Source organism: Zonotrichia albicollis, chromosome 17 (assembly GCF_047830755.1).
Source record: "Zonotrichia albicollis isolate bZonAlb1 chromosome 17, bZonAlb1.hap1, whole genome shotgun sequence".
Taxonomy (NCBI): domain Eukaryota; kingdom Metazoa; phylum Chordata; class Aves; order Passeriformes; family Passerellidae; genus Zonotrichia; species Zonotrichia albicollis.
In genome coordinates this window covers 11,073,259-11,095,338 of record NC_133835.1, presented here as the reverse complement: position 1 = coordinate 11,095,338, position 22,080 = coordinate 11,073,259, and the positions used below count along the sequence as shown (strand labels likewise).

The window sequence follows — 22,080 nt, the reverse complement described above, 5'->3', positions numbered from 1 at the left end:
ACCAGCAGCTCCCACCACTATTTCAACTAAATGGGAGGTGAGAAACTGAGGTGAATAAAATTTTAGTGTTTTTACACACAAGGTACTATACTCTGCATCAATGGTGGTGCTTTACCATTAGGCCAGATCTAACCCAGTCCAGATCTCCCAAAGATGAGCAAGAATTTAATACTCATTAACAAGAACACAGCTCACAGCAAGGATTGAGCTGTCCATGCAAGCCAGCCCTTTAGCTACACCTGCACATCAAACCACTGTGCAAAGCTGGTCCCGAGGGGCCACGTTTGCAGTGCCAAAGGCAAAGGAAGCAGGATTATGTCCTGAAAATCCACCACAGGAACAACACCCAGCTCCTTTAGAGCCAAGTCTCACACTGAGAGACCAGCAGCCTGCTGCCAAGGGCTGAAGCACCTGGTGTGTTTTGTGTATCAACACCTTCACACTGGAGCTGGGAGAGCCTGGCAAGTGCAGGTTAACCTGTTCAGAGGCCAGAAAATGCAGCAGCTCTGGCAGATCCCATTGCAATTACTGGAAAACTCAAGAGGTTCTTCTCAAAGCACCCCAAAAGTTATCAATTACTCCCTTGCTGTGACACATCCCAGTGAGTACAAACCCCACCTTGGCACGGGCCCTGGAGTGTGGCTCACAATTTCTTTCATTTCCTTTCCACCTCTGTGAATTACCAATAAAAGCAACTCCTTTTCCTGCTTCTAAGCCCAAAGGGAGCTGCATTCAAGGAGTTCTGGAGGTGTCCAGAGGAGGAGGCTTCTCCTCTCTCCTCCGCAGAACTGAATGGATGTCAGTGTTTCTGTCAGACAACTAAATACCTCTGGGGTACCACCCAAAACTCTCTGCACAGCTTCACTCTGGAATCCTGCTGCTCTCTGGGGTCTCCAGGGCCAGCAGAGGAGATGGAAGCTGCTGCCCAACCACCCTCCCCCTGCAGGAATTAACCCCAAGCAAGCACTGGCACGAAGCTCCTGCTCTTGCATGACTGCAAGCATTCCTCCCCCGGAGTTTATCATAAAGCACCAACTATCCATAAACATCTCAAGGAAGGGCTGGCCTGGCTTCACCTTCATGCAAGGAAGATGTCAGGCTCTGGCAGGGAGCCAGCCATTCATGTTTCCCTAAACCTTGTCAGCTCTGACTCAAACGACCTTTTTGGTGGGGGGGAAAAGAAAAAAAAAGAATCTTCCATCACACCCCTTCCTCCCCCTCCACCCACTGTGGCATTTAATCACAGCAGGATCACAGGGGACAGTTCCCATGGTGGCTGTGAGTCATGGTGTCCTGTCCCTCTGCAGCAGAGGCACGTTCCCATTTCAGCTGGCTGGAGAACCCAGGCAGGAGAAGAGCCTGGAGCTGAGCAGCAGCACAGCAGCTTTAGGAGCCTCCACCACAGCATGGACCTCTGCCCTCCAAGCCAGGCAGGACAGCCACTTTTGGGATTTTGACAAATCCAGATTGTCCAGTGACAGCAGTGTCTTCTCAGTTCTACTCCAAAACCTGAGCTGTGCTTCACATGGTGCCATGATGTATTTTACACCAAATTCATGCAGTGGCCCAGCCATTTATCCTAAATATACTAAGCACAAGGTCATGATTAAAAGCAAGGAAAAAACCACAACTCCCTCTCCATACTCCTCAGCATCTCCTAAAATCCATTTGACTTTCCTCCCTGGAGCTGTTTGTCATCTTTCTGGCACTCAGACATGGAAACCTTCAAGAGACTTTTCCTCCTTTCTCCCCCACCAATTCTGACAAGAAGAATCATTCCTCCCCAAGGAGGCAGGAACAGACAAGGTACCAGCAGGAGCAATTCCATCCAAACCCCAGCAGATACCTGCACACAGCCCCTTCCCCAGCCATGGTGGGAGCCCTGACCCACCTTGCTGATGAAGGCATTAAGCTCAGGCTGTGAGGAGAGTGTTCAATATCCTCACACTAGCTGGGTGGCCAGCCCAAGCCATCCTGGAGCTCATTTGCTGGCTGTGAATATTCCTCCTTCTCTCCTTCCCTGTGAGGAGAGCAAGCTCCCAGCCAGCAAAAAGCAAAGAGCAACAGGCTGCTTAATGAACTGCCCCTCTCCCAATTGCCACAGCCTTGCCAAAGGCTGGAGAAAGCCAATTCCAGCTGGTAATTATGGCTGGAGAGGGATGGAGGCAGCAGGGAAGCAGAGCAGCAAAGGAAGGGGCTGACACCACAACCCCTGTGCCAGCCCTGGGTGCCCCCAGTGCCATCAGCACCCCAGGCACTATGAGCCCCCATAGGGACGAAGGCTTTTAGGGGCTGTGAGTCCTTTAAATTAAACATTAATTGGTCCAAGGGCTCTCTAGATTGATACACAGAGCAAGGAGAGGCTTTGTTTGCCAGCCAAAAAAATGCCCTGCTGTCAGACACGCCTAGGAGGGCGTTGCTACCTGTGCAGCTCTCACTGGAATCCCAGGAATTTGGGAAGCCTGCCTGCCAGGTACATGGCCTGATCCTGCACCTGCCCTGCTGACCACACTGGGGCCCAAGAAGTTCCCTCTCCTCTATCCTTTCAACCAGAGTCAACTTCAAAAGGAGGAAATTGGCGATTCTCTCACATTTAATCTGTTTCTATTGCCTGACCTACCAAAACAAAGCAGTTAAAAGCAAAGAACTGACTCTCACCAGGAGCACAAACAGGTGATTATAGCAATTACATGCAATGAGGCCGTGTATGAAGGGGAAGCCACTAAAACCAGCTGAAGATTTATTTAGGCTCGTGCTGCTTTTGGCACCAGCTGGGTTTATCATGTATTGCAAAGGTGACAGGGAAGCAGAGGGTCTGTGAGCCCAGAGAAAATGGCAGAAACATTTCACACCAGGTGAAGCATCTGCCACCAGCACCACACATGCAAATTCTGATATCAGTCCTGAAGAAATGATGGTGCAAACAGACTCAGGAGAGAGAATGTCAGCGTAGACCAGCTCAGTTTTAACAGCACTGAAGTCCTCCCATATTATTCCAGGTTCTGGCTCCCAGCAGAGCAGCTCTGAAGGCTGCAAACCCCCAGGTGAGCCAAGCCCAGCAGCTTGCAGGCACACTGGGCAGCTGGGTTAGCTCTGGCCCAAAGCCAGAGAGCTGCCAGGGACAGGGACAAGAGGAGGAGAAGCTCCATTGCAGGCTGGCCCTTGGTCACAGGGGAGTGAGTGCACAGCCATGCACATCCCTGCCAGCTGGGATGCTTCTAAAAGACAGACACAGCAGATGCCACCTCTGCTGGGGAGGGCTCAGCTCCAGCAGGCTTTGCCCACACAAAGCTGCACTGCAATGGAGGTTATAAAAACCATTTAATTATGGCCAGAAAAACACAGGACAGAGCAGTCAGGTATCACAGCAATTCAGAAAATAGAGGGTTTAATTCAATTCAGAAAATACAGCTTGCTAGTGCAAATTAAGATACAGAACGTGTTGTTTGCATCAACTTAAAGTGTGGGTGCCAACAAGTACATGAAAAGGCTCAAAACCCTCACAACCACCCAGTGTAGAATCTGGGCCGCTCAGAACAGCATCCCTTCTGAATTTCAGATATGCAGAACACTGACAAAGGGTCCCAGACTCAAAGGACTGGTTACCAGAAGCAGGAGTGTCTGAGGGAGAAGCTGCACTGCAATGGAGAGCAGAGGCTCAAACTCCATGGTCAGCAGCAGAGACTTCACTGCTGCTGGTACAGCACAGCTTGAGGCAGCTGGCACTCATGGAGAGACCAAATTTATGAAGGGTGTTTGGCAGACTCCAAACGAGTGCTACAGCAAGGCAAGGAGCAGAGCAGAGCCAGTCCTGGGGACTCAAGCGTGTGTTTGAGGCACCTAGCTGAAGGGTACACCATCAATGCAGACTGGCCATCTCTGGATGTAAATTTGGAGTCAGGCACTGTGCAAGCTGCACTGACAAGCGAGCCTTGACTCTAGCAGAGAGAGTGAAATATCCACATGTGAAGTCACTGTAAAGTTTTGGTATCTGAAAAAACTCAAAATCTCTACAAAACAAAGCAAACTCCCAAAGGGGCTGTGACTCAGCCCCCAAAAGGCTGCTGAGCAACCACAACAAACAGGTCTGCTGGGGGAGAGGTGAGCTCCAAAACTGCCCCATCCCACAGACTTCTCTGCCTTGCCACTATTAAGAGAGCAAACATCCACTGTCACCCTTTGTCTTTTATAGGTAGACCTTCAGCAGGGACTGGCTGTTTTTTTAAAAAGTTGTAAACACACCAGTTAAAAGTTTTAGAGCCTTGAATTTCTCAGGGCTGCATTTTCCCATTTTGGGGTGAGGCCTTGCTAAGTGTCCCCCTTTGAGAGGGAGGTACCCTCTAAAGGGAATGGTACCTGCATAACCTAATGAGTTTCCACAGGAGACTCAGCTTTTAGGGAAGATCTAAATAATAACAAAGAGCACAATGTAGTTAATATGACAGACAAGACGTTTTCCCTTCTCTATTTTAACCAAACTTAACCCTGTCATTAAACAAGTGGATTTTGTTCCACACTTCCAGCAAGGTCCACTAAAGGATTTTAGAAGCAGAAAAGCAGTTCCTCACCAACACAAAGAAGAAAGGATTTGTGTTACCTGTCCAAGGTCCAGGGTGACGTTGACCTGGTTGAACTCTAGCCCCCGGGACAGAGGGGGGCTCTGCCACCAGCGCTCGGTCCCATCGATGGCATTTGTGATGGGGTGGGCCTTGTTGCTGTTTGCAGAGGAGCAGATGTCACAGTACTGGCCCTGGCAGAAAGCACAAAAAACAACATTTAATTCTGGCCAGAAAAACGTGGGACAGAGCAGTCAGGTATCACAGCAATTCAGAAAATAGAGGGTGTCATTCAATTCAGAAAATGCAGCCTGCTAATGCCAATCAAGATACAGCACATGTTGTTTGCACCAATTTAAAGTGCGGATGCAAAAAGATACATGAAAAGGCTCAAAACCCCTACAACCACACAGTGTAGAATCTGGGCTGCCCAGAGCAGCATCCCTCCTGAATTTCAGATATGCAGTGAATGTGGACAAAGGATCCCAGACTCAAAGGTTACCAGAAGCAGGAGTGTCTGAGGGAGAAGCTGCACTGCAATGGAGAGCAGAGGCTCCAACTCCATGGCCAGCAGCTCCTGTGCTGGGGCTGCCACTCTCACATACCCCTGCCCAGCACCATTCAGTCATTTCCATGGTCTCAGACTGGCAGCTCCTCTGCCCAGCTCCCTGCAGTGTGTTTCTTGCCCACCTATTCAGCTCACAATATAGCTCTTTCAGCTGCATTATAGCTCTTTCAGCTGCATTTTCAAGCTCAGTCTCGCAGCCAAGTTCCTTTTGCTGCTGATGCTGCAATGCAAGGCCCAAAAGGGACAGCCCCAGCTGTCAGCTGGCCAGGGACTGCCACGACTTCTCTGCCTTGCTTTTGTGGCCTGGGGTGGCTTTGTCAGCTCCATGGACACGCTGCCAGAGAAAACAACCCCACAACTTCAACAGCACCTCCTGAGCAGGATCAGACAAAGCCCTGAGCTGTTAGGGGCAATTCTTTCTCTCTCATTAATGGACAAATGAATCTGACCCACGCTCAAAGAAACCTGCAAAGCCCCCTGAAAACTGGCAAATTGCTGTGTGGAGCCACTGTTGTGTCACTTGAATTGCTGCTACAAACAGCCTAGAAGGGAGCTGTGTTAGAGGCAGTTTTCCTTTTAAAGGCACAGTTATCCCCAGGCAGGAATGCTGCCCTTGCCTGCCCCAGCTGCAGCCAGTGTTAATATTGCACCAGGTACAAGATCTCAAGACAGGCAATCCCCTTCCTACCCAGGCTGAGGCAAGGCAGGGCCACTGCAGAGCACAGGATTTTCCAGATCCTCCAAACTCTGGAGCAATCTCAGTGCAAATGAAAGATTTCACAGCATTATTCCCCACTACACGTGCTTTGTAACTTACAGACAATAATGCAATACAAGTTATCCTGAACAAAACCACTTAAATTACTTTCCTCCAGAGATGTGAAAATAGAGATGGATAAGCACAAGGCCAAAGAAAAGGGGAGCTGAAGCCATCCAGGTAAGCCTGACATGGATGCAGGGAGCACTCAGTGTACAGAGAGGTCACAAGGCTGGTTTGGACATGCTTTGAGCCAGGAGGGAGAGCAGACCAGATAAAACTGACCTAACTCTCCAAGCTCAAACCTTTAATGGGAACCGGTGCAACAGGTTGTGTGGAAATTTCAGCACAACGCTGAGGTGGGGGGGGGGGAAAGTGAGGCAAGGTCACAAAACAGGGATAAATAACAAAAAAAATAAAGTACTTTCATACTTTAAATTCTTGCCACAGATGTAAAAGCCATTTTGAACCCAGACTTCACATTGATGGGAGACAGTCAACCCAAGCTGAGTAAAAATGAGGATCAGCTGCTCCACATTCATAAGGCTGCTGTTGTCCCTGCTGGGCTGGGAACACATCCACAGCTGAAGCAGGTTTGCTGTTCAAAGTGGGATTAGGCTCTCTGATGCACCAGGTGCTCATTAGTAGTTTCATTAGAGCCAAACCCAAACCTGACCAGAATCATTTCCAGCTATTTGTATTTTAGAGCAGCTCAGGCTCCTGCACATTGTGTCAGGTTCTCTACAGGGAAGTTCTGACATCAGCAAGAGGATTTTAATTAAAAAGCAATTGTGAGCAGCAGGCTTAGCAGAGATTGCAGGTAGCCAGAGCAGTTCAGGGGTGGACACTACAAAGGTATGGCCAAAGGAAGAACTTCAGCAATACAGGGAGCTCCAGGGCAGCTCAGAGAACATAAAACTGCCACTATCAGAGCAAACTGCAGAGAGATAAGGAGGAGGTTTGAATGAGGGGCAGCTTCCAGGGACCTGCAGGCCTGATCCTGCTCAGGGCACTGGGAGCTTTGAAGTTTCCCCTGAGCATACAGACCAACTGGGCACCCTGCTGGCCCCTCTCTCAGGGGACACAGGTGGCTTTGTCCCAGTTTATCTGGCCCTGCCGCAACCCAACAGCAGCTCCCCTCACCTGATTTATCAGAAAGCCACAGGGAGCACAGGGCTGCTGGGGATGAGGTAAAAAGGGCAGGAAATGGGGTGTAAAAAGTTCTGTTTGAGACAAAGTGCCTGTTGCAAGCTGCTCCCAGGGCTGTCCCTGCAGATCAGCTGCTCAGGGGCTGGCTCACCATGTGTCTTTCCTGGGGGCAACAACTTGTTCCAAACCTGTGGTTTCACCCAGTTAAACCACTGAAATCCAACACTATCATAGGTGCAAACCCAGAAGAGACACCTACAGAGAGGTACAGCACCAATTGTCACCTGGAGCACTGAGGGCTGAGCCAGATCCCTTCTGCCACACACGCCATGGGATACAGAGATACCAGCACAAATGGTCACTGACACTGCAGCGTATCAAAAGAGAATTCTGAGACATTCAGGGATGAAACATCTTCAGATTCCATCTGTTGTCAACACCTGGAAGAGCGACAGGGCAGAGCTCTGCTCAGTGCCCACACTGGCAAGGACAGCTCAGGGCTGTGAACAGGCTTCTGAGGAAGGCACAAGCAGCACTGCCTAGAAATCACCCAAATTTATTGCACATTCTTAAATTCTGAGGTCTGTAATTGCTGTAATTAATGCCAGTAACCAGCCTCACTGCTACAATCCTAATCTGCAACAATAATCTGCAGCCCTGCCCCACCCTGAGGAGCAGAGCACCATCCCTGCTGGCTCTGGAACAGCCCCCAGGCACAGGGTGGGATGGGCAACACGAGCACACAGCTCTGCCTTTGCAGGCTTGTCTGTGTTGGAAGACAGCACCTCCAGTAAAGCTTAAAAAAAGAAATCTATGATCTCTCTTCTGCCTTATCCTCCAGACATTATCATTAAGCAGGGCTGGCCCACACTGAGGAGTGAATGTGACAAGAGAAGCAAACCTCCAGGGCAAGTCCCTTTCAGCACACCTCAGCCTTGCTGTGCCTCACATCCTTCCAGACTGAAAAGCCCCCCACAGTTGGAAATGCAGCCTCCTGCCAAAAAGCCCTGAATAAAGCAAAGGAAACTCCTTGAAAAGGTTTACAGCCTTCCCACAAGCTGTGCCAAAACCACCATAAGTGTCTTTAAGGCAGTTTACTTCAGAAAACTTAATGATTATTGACATTTTAAGACCATCATGTTTAGAAGTCAGTGAACTCCCTTTTCTGAAGCCTTCTATAATGTCAAATTAAACCAGCAGAAAATAGAGAACTAACTCAATTAATTTATTATACAACTAAATTAATGTTTATCCCAGGCCTTTAACCAAGCAAACGTCCCTTCACCATCGCAGCACGTGGATGTCTCTTGGAAGGTCCCAAGTGGCATTTTTCCAGTATTCCTGATGACAACTCCTTATGCCAGAGCACATCACACAGCAATGAGCAGGTGAATGGAGGGGGGCAGGGGCACTGGGCTGGTGGGACAGCAGGCACTGAGGACATGCATGTGGAGCTCATTATTGTTGTTTCAGCCCGCTCAAATTGAACACTTCCCTCCCACCTCCCTCCTTGCTTCAGTCACCCGGTGGTGCCAGGACCCCTGAAGGGGATGAATTGGGAACTCTGACCTCTGCTCTGATGCCTCCTGTTTCCTCCCCTCCCTTTTAGGTGCTGCCTGTGGTCATGGAAAGGAGCCACTACAAAAGGAATTTTCTAAAGCTTTCAGACAGAGTGCAGCCCGCTGGCCTGGTTAGTGGTGCTCAGATCAAAGCCCCCCTGTGCCAGAGCTGCACAGGGGACAGGAGGGGGTGGCTGCAGAATTCCAGAGCTCAGGAGCTGTGTTTGGCACTGGGGGGATGCTGGGGCTGCCCCCAGAGCTGGGACAGCCTCAAGGGGTTATTTCAGTCAGCAGCATCCTTAGTGCTGCGTGTCATGCTGAGCTAGCAGGGTGGCCAGAGCACAGATGGACACACGTGGAGTGATAAATGCACACCCACATTTGCCAGCTTCTCCAAGCAGCCTTATCCTCCCCGTTTTGCTTGGCACATCGTTCACATATTTGTTTGCAAGCACACAGAGCAGAAGTTACTTCTTCACCTTCCCTTACTCCTCTGCCTCACTGGAAGCACAATTACTGCATGGAGGTCCCTGTAAGCCTCCTGCTACTGGGACTTCAGGCAAAACTTCTTCTATTTTACAGCGCAGGGAAGTGAGACACGGGGACTTCAGGCAAAACTTCTATTTTACAATGCAGGGAAGTGAGACATGGCTTTAAAAGGTGGCAGAGCTCGCAGAAGGGTACGTCAGGTTTTTGCCATCCCGTGACATCTTCAACCATTTATACCACACAGACAGCAAAATTCCATGTCACAACCACACAATGGCTGGAAAATTCCTAGTGCAGCACTAACTCAGGAGAATGTGGGCCAGAATGAGAAAAATGTTTCAGAGATGATCTTGTAACAAAGCCACCCCCACCGAGAGGCTGAGAAAGGCTTGGTCAGAGAAACTGACAGCTTTCCTTTGCTCGTCCTTGTTGTTAATACAACAGGGACAACACCACTGCAACAGGTGAGCGGCACCACGGCTCTCACAACTCTCACAAGCAGAAAACACAGAGCAGCAGCTGGTGGCTCCATGGCTGGCTTCAGGCTGCAGGAGCATTTCAAATCAGAGCTGCTCTTCCCGGCTTGGGCTGCCCTCAGGGGGGACACTGGGTCTGGAGTTCCTGCAACTAAACACGGTGTTTTACAAGCCCCTTTACAACTGTTCTTTCCTCCCTTCAAGAGAGCCATGGCTGTTTCACTACACTGCAGCTTTTACCGTCCGCATTCCTGGCTGCAAGCTCCCTCTGGGCAGCTTAAAACGGGACCCCTGAGATAAATCACCTGACACTGGCTTGTAAAATCCACTCTTGTAACTTTCCCCTCTGCTCATCCCAATGCCCCACCGGACGCACCGAGTTAAAACACATCAATGTAAATATTATCAGTTCGAGATGCATCAAAGTAATCACTATCACATTCACCGTAACAATTCCCTGACTACCAAAGGGAATTTAGGTGCTGGTTTGCCCGCGATTTTATAAACACAAAGAACCCACAACTTTAAAAAGAATGAGCGGCGCTCCATTCGAGCAACTCTCAGCAGGGTTGGGAGAGAGCCCGAACACGTGCGTGCCCCCAGCCCCGCTGCTCCGGGAGATGCCCGGGACCAGCCCTCCCTGCTTGTCCCACAACCAGAGCCCCCAGCCCCGACCGCTCCGCCCGGGGGATGCGTGCGAGCACCGGCGGAGAGCGGGGCCCTGCCCGCCCGGCCCCGCTGCCCTCAGCGGCGCACAAAGGGGGGCTCCGTGCCCTCATTCCCGGCCCGGCCGTACCTGGATGGTCTGGTTGGGGTCCCCCCCGGCCACCGGGCCCCCCACCAGCTTGCAGTACAGATCCTCCACGGCGCGCCGGCTGCCGGCGCCCGCCGGCTCCTCGCCGCAGGTGGCGGTGGCGGAGATGCGGGTGCCCTCGGCCAGGTTGAAGTAGGGCGGGTGGAGGCTGTGCCCGTTCACATCGCTGGGGAAGGAGGCGGGCGGCCGGGCGGCGGCGGGCAGCGGCAGCAAGGACAGCAGGGACAGGAGCCACACACCGCCCCGCTCCGCCGCCTTCGCCATCTTCGCTCGGCGGGGCCGGGCAGCGCTGCAGCACCGGCTCCGCTGGCCCCGCTCCGCTCGGCTCTGCCCCTCTCCGCCGCCGCCGCGCTACTTCAGCCCCGGCTGCGGGGAGGGGCCGGGCAGCCCCGCCGCCCCGGTTAACCCTTCACGGGAACCCCCGGCCCCGCCGCCCCGGTTAAACCCTTCACGGGAACCCCCGGCCTCGCTTAACCCTTCACCACCCCGGGAACCCCCGGCCTCGCTTAACCCTTCACCGCTCGGGAACCCCCCGGCCCCGGTTAGCCCTTTGCAAACCCCCGGCCCCGAAGGAGTGGGGTGAAGGATGGCGCCCCCTCCCCAGGGAACAATGTGCCCATTGTGTCTGCGGGGCTGCGCTGCCCGCGGCGGCTCGCTGGGGTTTTAGCACGGTAAACTCCATTAACCGATAGATCGGGTTATCTGCAGGAAGAACTCGATTACTAATTAACAAAACAGGGGAGCTGGGCTTGACCGAACCCACTTCGCGCTCCTCGAGGTGCGCTGTGGGTTCTCATTTAATTTGGGCAGTGAAAATTTTAGTTCCACTTTCCCCGGAAAGGATGGCTTTGGAGAAATTACTTTAGCTGCTCACCTAAGGGGGAAGGAAGCAGCTCAGCGATAACCCAACTTTCTCCCCATCCACTGGCTGCCCATGGACAGCCCCTCCGTGGTGTGACACATGCACCGTCAGCTCTTTATATGCTGCTGGGGGAAAGACATTTTACAGATAAAACCTGAACATAAATACAGAGCAACACGTAAATTAACTCATCAGACCACTGCTTTGATTTTCTGGCAAACACAGACTGGTCTAAAATCCAATTATTAAATAATACACACGAAATGTTGTGCCTGAACTGGACAAGACTGCATCTTTAAAGCAGGACATACCAAGAGACCAGGTCTGGACTCCAAACACTTGGATTGCTGCGGTATTTGAACCCCACAGGAAGCAAAACAAGCTCTAAAGCATGTCCAGATCTTCACAGGCTGCTGCTGGGCATTTGTTCCTTGCATCATACCATCCATCCTCTTTGTTTCCTATTTTCTGTGAACAGCCTAGGAGGTACCAGTCCTCTTGGAAAAGTTACTTGTCTTAAGTATGGAAAGCTTTAAATAGAAAACAAACAATCAAAAAACCACCCCATTGTGATGTATGTGGCTCAAATATGTAGCTCCACAAACTGAATTTCCACATGGCATGTACCAGCCAGGCTCTGCAATTAGACTGATTTCAGCACTTTCGGGGGCTTTTGAAAGATCCCTCTTGCTGTATGTGGAGCACCATGGATATAAGTGTACATATGGATTTATATAATTTTTATATTTTATATATATATATGTTTATATATTTGTATGTATGTATTTATTTATTTATTTATATCCACTTATATCCACCATGGATATAAGTGTACATATGGATTTATATATTTTTTATATATTTATATATTTATGTTTATATATTGGTATTTATTTATTTATTTATTTATTTATTTATTTATTTGTATCCACCATGGATATAAGTGTATATATGGATTTATTGTCAGGTTTCCTCAGGGTTCTGCAGGCAGGTGCTGCTCGGGAATTCTGCTGGCTCCGAGCATCGGGAAGGAGAGGATTTGCCATTTTTCCCATTCCTTTCCTGCCCCACGCCATCGGGAGCATCCAGTGCCAGCTCTTTCCCGGGGATCACATTGTCATGACAGCAGGATTTGAGAGCCAGGGCGGTGAGAGGTGCCCGGTTCCACATGGTGAGGCAGCACTGAAGCACGGCCGCCAAACCCATTCAGTCAGAAAGATTTCCTAAAGCGCTTTCAGACATCTTTTAACCCCTTCCTGCTCGCCCGTCTCTTTGGAGACCTTTCCCCCGGTTTCCCCACTTAATGCAAGATCTTATCGCCAAGCGGATGAATGTAGCCTTTAAAAGCTAAATAGAACCTTTAAAAACAAATTCTTATCAAGAGAACAGACAGTCTTTGCCCTTTAAACCGTGCTTGAAAATGAGTAGGTTCCGCTGGGAACAGCCACCTTTGAAAATATTTCTGCTCTGCAGTAATCGTTAACTAACATGTTTATGTGGGGGAGACCAACACTCCACAGGACAGGAATTAAAACTTCCTTCAACTTTATCAAATGCCATATTTAATTAGCTACTTACACCCCATGGCACCTGTAAATACGTAAGAAGAGTTAACAAGGAAAGCAGGGCACAGATTAGGAAAATAACTTTCTCCCACCCCCACAAGAGTTTCAGGGCAAAACACTTGGGCCAGTCTAATATCTGTAATCCCTCTAGTGGTAATATAATTAATCTCCCTTCCAAAATGCAATTAAGGAAAGTGAAATCACAGTTAGCACGTGGGTTTTGTGGCACAGACTCAAGAGCACCATGCAGAAAAAATGACCCTTCTGCAGTCTGAACTGGCCTCCCGTTGACTGTGCAGTCAAAGAGAGTTTGAAGACTGAAATCATAGTTAGGCTACCTGTAACTGAGGGGATCTGAGGTTTTCCAAGAAGCAATGGAAATAGTTTAAATACAGGGCATTCTGAAGGTCTTTATCCAGCACAGGAAGAAAAAGACAGAGGGTTTCTAACATTGCTAAATGTTCAATTTGGAGGTTAACCAAAAAGTTGAGGTTAACAACTTAAACTCCTTCCCTGATATCATCTCTTTTCAGCACATTTAGGACAAAAACATCATATTTACTAAATTGAACTGGACACGAGTCCCAGCTGGTCTAACATCTCACCTGAGAGTCACCAGAGCAAACATTTCCAGTGAAAACCCTCACGGGTGGCTGAGGAATACTCTGCTCCCAGAAAAGATTTATAACAGCTAGAACTGAGCTTGAGTAGTGAAGCCTTTCTTCCATTTAAGAGCTTTTTCTAAGCATAAATTTCAACATCCCTGGACATTTGCCATTCCTTTACTGCTCTGATCCCTCTTTGAATTTTACTGTTTTTTGAGCCTCGCACTGGTGCTTCTTGGCTTGGCCTCACAGAGCTGGTCACAGTGACATGCTCTCAAATAAAAGGTGTTGAAGCAGAAGAGTTTTTTTATTTTAAATCTAAACCACGACCAGTGAATGCAGAGAAAACTGGAAAAAAAAAAAAAAGAATCCAGCCTGTAGCATTCCTGCTCCAATCTTCTGTGAGCCTGCATGTAGTAACACGACCTCAGCCATGCTGTTATCCATCTGCACCCGCTACAGGCATCCCAGTTCCACTGAGGGTTTTGCTTTTGCCTCCCTAAAAACTGCAGGGCCATGAGGAGCTTGCCCAAAGCTGCCATCAAAAACCACAAGCTCTTTCTTCAAGCAAGCTGTAGAGTGGCAGAAGGGGTTTGGGGGTGTGGAGGGACAGGAAGAGCTTAAAAGAAATCTGAGAACAAATTCAATGTATGGGCTCCAAACAACTTAACTCAAGGAGGGAACTCAGTTCCTAAATCTGAACAAAGACTCACCAAGTTACAAGTGGGAGTTTTCCTGTCTATACAGAGCCTTTAACCTACAGCAGGGGCACAGGGAAGCATCCCACAGCCAGGAGAGAGTAATTCAGCAGGGGCACAGACACATTCTGCTTCCTATGAATAAATTCTCTGGTTTTATCTTGTCTATTACACTGAGAAATGTAAGGAGTTCTTTCACTCCAGGAAAAGCAACATATGGCCAATGGAGAAAGACCCATTTCCTTGCAATATTTCCTACCTCAGCCAGAGCCATCACTGAGAGCCGGGCCTGAGCCAGGAGAAGTGAGTGAGCACATGGTTTTTGTATGGTGTAGGGTCAGGAACGTGTTATCTCAGGGAAGATTTAATCACTTCCCTGCTACCCTGCAGCAGGCTGTGTGGAGGAAAGTGTTTCCTGAGCTGTGCTCTGGGCTGACCCCAGAACTCCACACCATTTACCAGGGTGTTGTGCCTTGGCTCAAGTGTGTCAGGAGCAGCTACCAGGAGCTAAGAACTAAATCTGCATGAGCTGGAGTTAACTAACACAAGCCAGAAGTGCAATCAATATCCTTCAAGCACATCTCCAGCTTTATAATTTTACAGTCTCCACAGGCTCTACCTGAGAAGGTTGTAAAACAAACCCACAAAAGGCATCAGCAGCAGGTCCCATGTGAGGTTTGCAGGGGTTTGCTGAGCTCACGGAGGCTCAAAGGAGCTCCCCTCCTGTTCACACAGACCCCCACGCATGCACATACAGACAGCTCTGCAAACAGCCCCAAACAGAGACCTAAAGTACATTTCCCCTGTTTGTTCTTCAAACTGACAGCTCAATTACAGCTCTTTAAACCCTTCGGGGGAGCTGGGGCACAGCTTGAATCTGCAGTGGGAAAGGGCTGGAGAGTTTTGTTGAAGGCATGAGGAATTTACCAGGATCTGCCTTGGTTTCTCAGACTGGTTCTTAGGAACACATAAAGCCAAAAGCCAGAGGGGATGACCAAACTCCTCACACTACCGTCTGCTGTAGTCTGCTTTTATGAAAGTATTCCTGGTGAAGGTTTTGCCATATTAACAGAAATAGTTAAGACAGGACAAACCAGACCAGAGTGATAAGGTGATTCAGTAGGAAGCAACTCTAGGAAAGACATAATTCTTTATATCTTTTTTGGAATTGAATTACACCATGTGAAAATGCAGCCCCTAAAACTGCCAAGTACCAGGAGGATTGGCAAGAACCAGATTAGGAGGCATCTGGAATGAACAGTTATTTTTCCTCTCTCAGTAGAATTACTTTAATGTGTTTTATCTTTGTTTCCTTTATAGTGTTCCTCCTTTAACATTTATTCAAAATTGAAAAAGACTGTTTTGAGACAGAGCTGGTCAATTTGCCATGCCCGAGCATCACCTTTTAGTTAAAACCAAAAGCAGCAGACATCTGTGTTCTGTCTGCTGTGAACATTTTCACCAAGAGATCAAGAAGATTCGTAATGCAGCAGGACATGTTACTCTACACCAGAGAATTCAATTCCCTTTAAGGTCAGCCCGTACCTTCCCAGTAATCAAATGGTTCCAAAACCCTCCCAAAGCCAGAACAGGTGTTTCATTCATGCTGTCTGTCTACCTGGCAAGGTCCCAAATACTTTCTTTTAAAGCCTGAACTCTGTATTATTCTGGGGCACATGGAAAACACACCTAAGTGCTGTCTCCCAGGCACGCTCGGGGCTGGGGCATCACTGGCTGTGTGTTTTTCCTTGCACAGCTCAAACAGGAGCACAGCTGCTTTTCTGTTAATAACTAAATCATGCTCTAAATGTGCCACACAGCCCTGCCTCCAGCCAGAAGGGCCCTGCAGATTTAACGAGCTGACATGTCAACAGAGATCAGTTCACCCAGCAGAAAAGTGCAGCTACTCCTGGGGTGAGCTTTGGTTCCTGTTCAGCACTGCAGGAGGACCAAGAGCTCTGTGTCAAGCTGAATCCATGGAGGAAGCAGGGGGTGAGTGAGTGTGCTCAGGGTGAAAACCAGAGCAATGCTGGGGTGTCACAGTGGTCTTGGGATGAGGGAAGAGATGAGGATCTGACTCCATGTTTCAGCAGGCTTGATTTATTATTTTATGATATATATTACATTATAACTATACTAAAAGAATAGAAGAAAAGGTTTCATCTCAGAGGGCTAGCTAAGCTAAGAATAGAAAGAAAACAGTGATAACAAAGGCAACTGTCCCAGACTCTCTGTCCGAGCCAGCTGACTGTGATTGGCCATTAATTACAAACAACCACATGAGACCAATCACAGATGCACCTGTTGCATTCCACAGCAGCAGATAATCAATGTTCACATTTTGTTCCTGAGGCCTCTCAGCTTCTCAGGAGGAAAAAATCCTAAGGAAAGGATTCTCATAAAAAGATGTCTGTGACACTGGGGTTACACGCTCCCCTGAGTGTGACAGAGCACTGGGGGCAAACTGCAGACACACAGACAGAACATGCTCTTGCTCCTTGTCTGAAAGGTGGGACACATCCCGCACTGCAAATGGGAAACTGACTCAAGCCTGACTCAGAGAATAGGACTTCTCCTGCTATGTCATTGTAACTTCTTTGAATGCCTGGAAGTTCATCCTCCCACAGATTACTTCACCCGGGGCTGTTTCTGTGCCCTGTGGCTGTGTGCACATAAATACTCTTCAGGCATGGGGTCATGACATACCCTGGTTGGCTTCCACCACCATCATATCCAGTTGGAAATTACTGGTAGCAGATAAAATCCCAGTAGCACTTCTAATCTCTGCCATACAGGATAGCTGTATTGCCATTTTCCTATTAAATCCTGTTTTATTAACAAGAAATAATACATAATGTAAATAATAATAAATAACACACAGCTAATGAAAAGTGTAATTAAGAACAAGCAACAGATCCCTGCTGCTGGCCCAGAGGGAGAACATCTCAAGCAAAATCCCACAGCAGAAGATGCCCTTTTATTTTCACATTTTCCCAGAGGAAGAGGATGCCCAGTGCAGCACACAGAGGCTGTGGTTCCCCAAGGGAATCACCAACAGCTCCTGAGTCAGTGACAAGGAACACAGTTAGGGGAAGGTTATTTGCTCCCCAAGACTGTCCTCAGGGCACAAGGCAGTGCTGGATGACAGTCAGAGTTTAGCTCCAGCTGTGCATTGTGTCTCTGCCTAAGGGAAATGCTTTACCTTTTATTTTTCCCCCCTCTGGGATACATTCAATCCAAGCACAATATTGACAATCAGCTCTTCTTTCTGAGATTCCCAGTCCTAATCCATGGGACTTGCAGAGGGCAGGAGCATTGTAATGAAATATTAGCAAGAGTTGCCTTGGAAACTGCCCAGATGAAGCCCTCTTATATTCACTGAAGTCCTCCCAGCGTGACTAATACCTCCTGGGCTGCAGTTACACCAGCCTGAACGTCCTGAATGCATGACCAAGTCAGCAGAGCAAACACACTCAAGCCCCATTTATACAGTTATGGCTTAATCTGATTATTTGTAGTTTGACCAAGTGCAAGAGAAATTTGTGGAGCTTCCCTCTGCACTTTCATCTCACCCCTCTTGATAACACAGGCCAGGCTTTCCCATTCTGCAGTTCCTAAGAGAGAAAAGCCAGCAGCTTAACAGCTGAGTGCAAATTGCAGTCATCTGTTAGAGTGCATTTGGTAACATTTTCTTTATCCTGTTAACCTTATCAGAGAGCAGAACACGTGGGGAATGCTGAGGGCCTTCATGCAATGCAAAGTAAGAAACGCTCCATGCACACATCCCAGCTGCTCTTCTGCCACAAAATCCAGATCTGAGCAAGCCTCTCCCCTCCTGTCCCTCCCTGGCACTGCAGGCACACTGCTCCCCATCTGCTGAGTGCAATCTGAGGTGTTCAGGTCGTGATGCTGACCATGTACAGCTCAAGGCTTGCACAAAGCAGAAATTCTCTGTTTGAGCAGATGCCTGCGAAGAAAGCCCTGGATTACAGCCCACAAAGGCTGTCCCCATCTCACCCACAGGGCATTGACAGCAGGAGAAAATTCAGCTTCAGTTCCCTGCACCTGACAGCCTGGAGTGCCATCCCTGCCTACCAGACCTGGGCTTGCTCCCTGTGCTGGCTCCTTCCATCCCCGCTGTCCACCCCAAGCCTTAATTTCCATTTTGTGAATCTCCTTTCACAGCCAGGATTGAGGATTTACAGGTCCCAGAGAGAACAGCTCAGTGAGTGCCCTGATCCTCCCTGCCTCTCACTCTTGCTCTCGTTTCTGGGAAAAGGATTCATTTCCCCGAGTGGGATCAGGGCAGGGTGCCTGCAAGAGAGGAAGGCTTGCAAGAGCAAGAGTTGTCATCATTCACCAGCTGACTCCCACACTAAAAGCATACCACAGGCTGGGAGGTCTGCATAAAATGGATATTTGTGCTTTTCTTTAGTGTGTGTTCCCCATGTGCAGCACAAGACACATTTCACACCTGTGTCCACCATCGATAAGAACAACCCATGGTTTGGGCTCCACATCAGGAAAAGATTTTATTTATTTCCATTGTCACAGCCATTAATCTGAAATCTAAATGACTTCCTATTTGGGAAAGCATCCGAGGTTTTTTTTTCCATGCAGATTATTCCTACAGTAGCTTAATAGGAACAGCCAGCTGTTTTGTCCTTAAAAATAATTCCCTGCTGTAGGAAGAGGTAGCAAATAGGAAAATAGGTGCTTTCTCCACAATAAAAGAGCAATGGGCCTGTTTCAGACATCACAGAGAGAGATGGTGCCACAGCCAAGAACTTAAATTATTTCTGAGGCTCAAGTCCCTTCACTACTGTTTCCTGCATGATCTTGGACACATCACTGAACTTTTTCTTTCTCTCTTTATATCAATTCAAAATGAAAAGGAGTAGCAGTCATAGGGGAATGATAAGAATAAAAGCTGTAAGATGCTCAACCATCCAATGTAGGTGCATTGTGAAGTTTGTAAAAAATGGATTTAACAGCAAAGCCCTGCTTGGACCCCATAGGTCCAATAGACTTCAGTGAAAATCCCACATATTCTGCCCTGCCTCTTCCCCTTCCAGGAGGTCAAACAGCAAGCACAAGAACTGCTGGTGTGTCAGGATTTACAGATCAGAAAAACACAATGAGCCCTAAACTCAGCTCCAGGGGCTGGTGAATGGAAGGGCCATGGCCAGCTCTCCTCTCAGGGCAGCTGAGGGGCTCTCCAGGCTGGCGGTTCAGGAGCTTGCAGACATCAGGAGGGATGTTTCTCTACAAACAGCCTTGATACGCTGGAGAATCTGGGATAGTCCCAGAGGATGAGCTGAAGTGCAGGGTGGCTGCAGGCCTGCAGGTCAGGGACCCTTTTTCATACCAGAGGGAAGCACTTTGGAGTCCTTCAGTGCAGAACTTTGAGTGCAGTTTTGCAGCCATAACACTTCAAATAAAAATAAGGCAGCTGGAAACAGCCCTGGGCTCCTTCCCTGGCTACTGGTTTTCCCTTGCCATAAGCTCCAATTTCCTCAGCACTTTAGGGAAGGTTTATGTTGTGCATTACCTTTGTACAGCTCAAGTAACCCAAGAAATCTCAAACTCAAATGCCTGGTTGCTGGGATAGATCCTATTACTGCTTTTAAATGCTTTGCATTCATATAGAGGATGATATTTTAAATAACGAAAAAAGAAACCTCATAATCACAGCCAGGCTATTTGTGGGAGGTTTCTTCTCAGTTTTCAAAGATCCTTGAAAAGCTGGCAAGGAAACCAAAAGCTATTTTACTTTCTTTAGGAGCACTAAAGGGAAAAAGGTACTTTGCGGATTAGGAGATTAAAATTACAAATACACTGTCTGATAATTTCATAGTAATTAAAGTAATTAACTTGATTGTGTGCTACCATTTCAGCTGGCTTGGGCTTTTAGAATCTTATTTAAAGGAGCCACATCATTAAAGAACTTCAGATGTGGAATTACTGCTGAAAGGTATCCACTGTGGATTGATCCATTGCTCCGAACTCATAAGGACTCCCAAGATGAAAGCCACTTGGAAACTCCTCATGTGATTTATGCATATAGTGCCTCATGTGATTTATGCAGATGGTGCCTGACATCCTCATCCTCATGGCAGGGGATTTATTCCTTGCCTGATGAGGAGAAGGCCAGGCCTGCCACGCTCCTTGTGGCAGCACAGAGGGCATGGGCTGTGCCCGTTGGCATTCCTGCCTTGGGCTCTGCACTCCGAGGCTGAATAAAGCAATTTAATTAGTCCTTGCCTGCTTTAAACAGCTCTAGAGGGAGGGATGCAGAGACAGTGCACTAGGGAGGATATGTGATTTGCATGCTAATAAAGGCACGCACACTTTCTCTGGACAAGCCTTGACTTGACACCAAGATCAGAAGTTGCCCCAAACCCAACTGTGTTCCAAAGTGAGCCTGCCACACACAGCAGCAGGAGTTTCACAGGGTTTAAAGTTAATTACACTGTATTTTGCTTCTGCTCTTTCATGTCTCTCTGGCTGCAGCTCCCTGAAAAAGCAAAGTGCTTTGGGGTGTTTATCAAACCCTTATTATTGCAGGCTGGCTTTGGGAGAGGAAGTGTCAGAGCCCCTTTGGTGTTTGTGGATGGTGTTTGGGGCTGAGGGAGTGCAGGGGACCTGCTCCCCACACAGGAGGGGCTGAGGCCGTGCCCTCACAATGTGTTGTGCTTGGCAGCAGCACTGACACCGTCAGTGCTCACCCTCTGCCCCTCCTGCCCGTGCCAGCAGAGCCCTTTGTGGAACCAGGCTGTGAGCTGACCCAGCTATAAAAAGGGGTGTAAACAGTTCTTTTAGAGTTTGTTTTTCTAAGCTCTCCTAACCCATTTAAGGAATAGCCCTCCATGTGGAAGCACAGCTATTTCTGTGTGAGGCTGTGAGCACAGGTAAGCACTGCAGGCTGCTGAAAGGCGCATCCAGCTCTTGCTGATTCAAGGCAGGAGCTCCTAATATGAGGAGTAATGATGTATGGCCAAGTGGAGTGTCATTAGGCCAGAACTGAAAGTGATCCATCTGTTTTGTAGGAGAGAAAGACAGGTCAATGCACTTAAAGCAGAGTTTTTAATTCTTAGAGCATGCATAAGCTGTGCTGTTTCAGCCAGCCTTACAGATCCTGTCAGGGCAAAATCCCAAATGTTTTGCTGGAGTAGTCTCCAGCCAAATCCAGATTTTCAATGGGGATGGCTGAGTTTGTCAGGAAAGATAAATGAGCTGCAGTAATCAGCAGCAAAAAAGAAAAAAACCAAAATATTTTAAGTGCTTATCTGGAGTCTGGATTAAGTCCTTGATTTTCATGAGTTTCCTACGTGGTTTTGGAATGATTGCTTGCCTGCACCCCAGTTTCCCAGCTGGAAAGCAGATACAATCAGACTGCAAACTAAAATATTGAAGTAAAATATTCTTGTAGGAGAGCAGGGAAAAGACTCACCAACAGCACATGGCACCAGCTTGTACCCACTGCAGGGGCAGGAGGATGGCAGCAGAATCCCACTGCAGCTTCAAAGCACAGCCATGTTCTCAGGGAAGAGTCTGGGTGGTCTCTGCTGCAGCTTACATTGATAATTTGCAATAAAACACCATCTTGGCAGCATACCTCAAACACCTTCCTCCTAAATGAAAGCCTGACTCTGTCCCTGGAGCTGTTCAACCTGACACAGCTGCTCTGAACACGGTCCAAGGGCCCTGCAGAGCTGGGAGGTACCTGGGAAAACCCTGCACAGGTGTGGGTGGAACAACCTCCTCATTTGCCCCAAAATCCCTCAGCTCACAGCGCAGGCATGGCTCCTGCACTGCTGCTCAGCCTCCCCACCAGTGCTTTGTTTGTTCCCTGTAGGTATTACCTGTCCACCAAAGCACCTGCACCAGCTGCACTTGGGACCTTCACCCCCAGACCCCAAAGGATGGGGGCATCTCTGGTTGGGTGCATTTCCCCTTGCCCAAACTGCCTTACTGCCACC

The 22,080-nt window shown here is 48.6% G+C and overlaps 1 protein-coding gene across 3 annotated transcripts in view; it reads right to left on the bottom strand.

Moving 5' to 3' along the window:
- The window catches only part of LAMA5 (laminin subunit alpha 5), an 88,641-nt gene extending 77,895 nt beyond the window's left edge, over positions 1 to 10,746 (bottom strand). For all 3 annotated transcript variants that reach the window (XM_074553736.1, XM_074553737.1, XM_074553738.1), the window contains exons 1-2: positions 10,351 to 10,746; positions 4,598 to 4,750 (exon numbers count right to left, since the gene is read on the bottom strand). In XM_074553736.1, coding sequence (XP_074409837.1) covers positions 4,598 to 4,750; positions 10,351 to 10,632 — 435 coding nt within the window. In that variant the 5' untranslated portion in view covers positions 10,633 to 10,746. The remainder of the gene's footprint in view (positions 1 to 4,597; positions 4,751 to 10,350) is intronic.
- Positions 10,747 to 22,080: the final 11,334 nt, after the last annotated feature.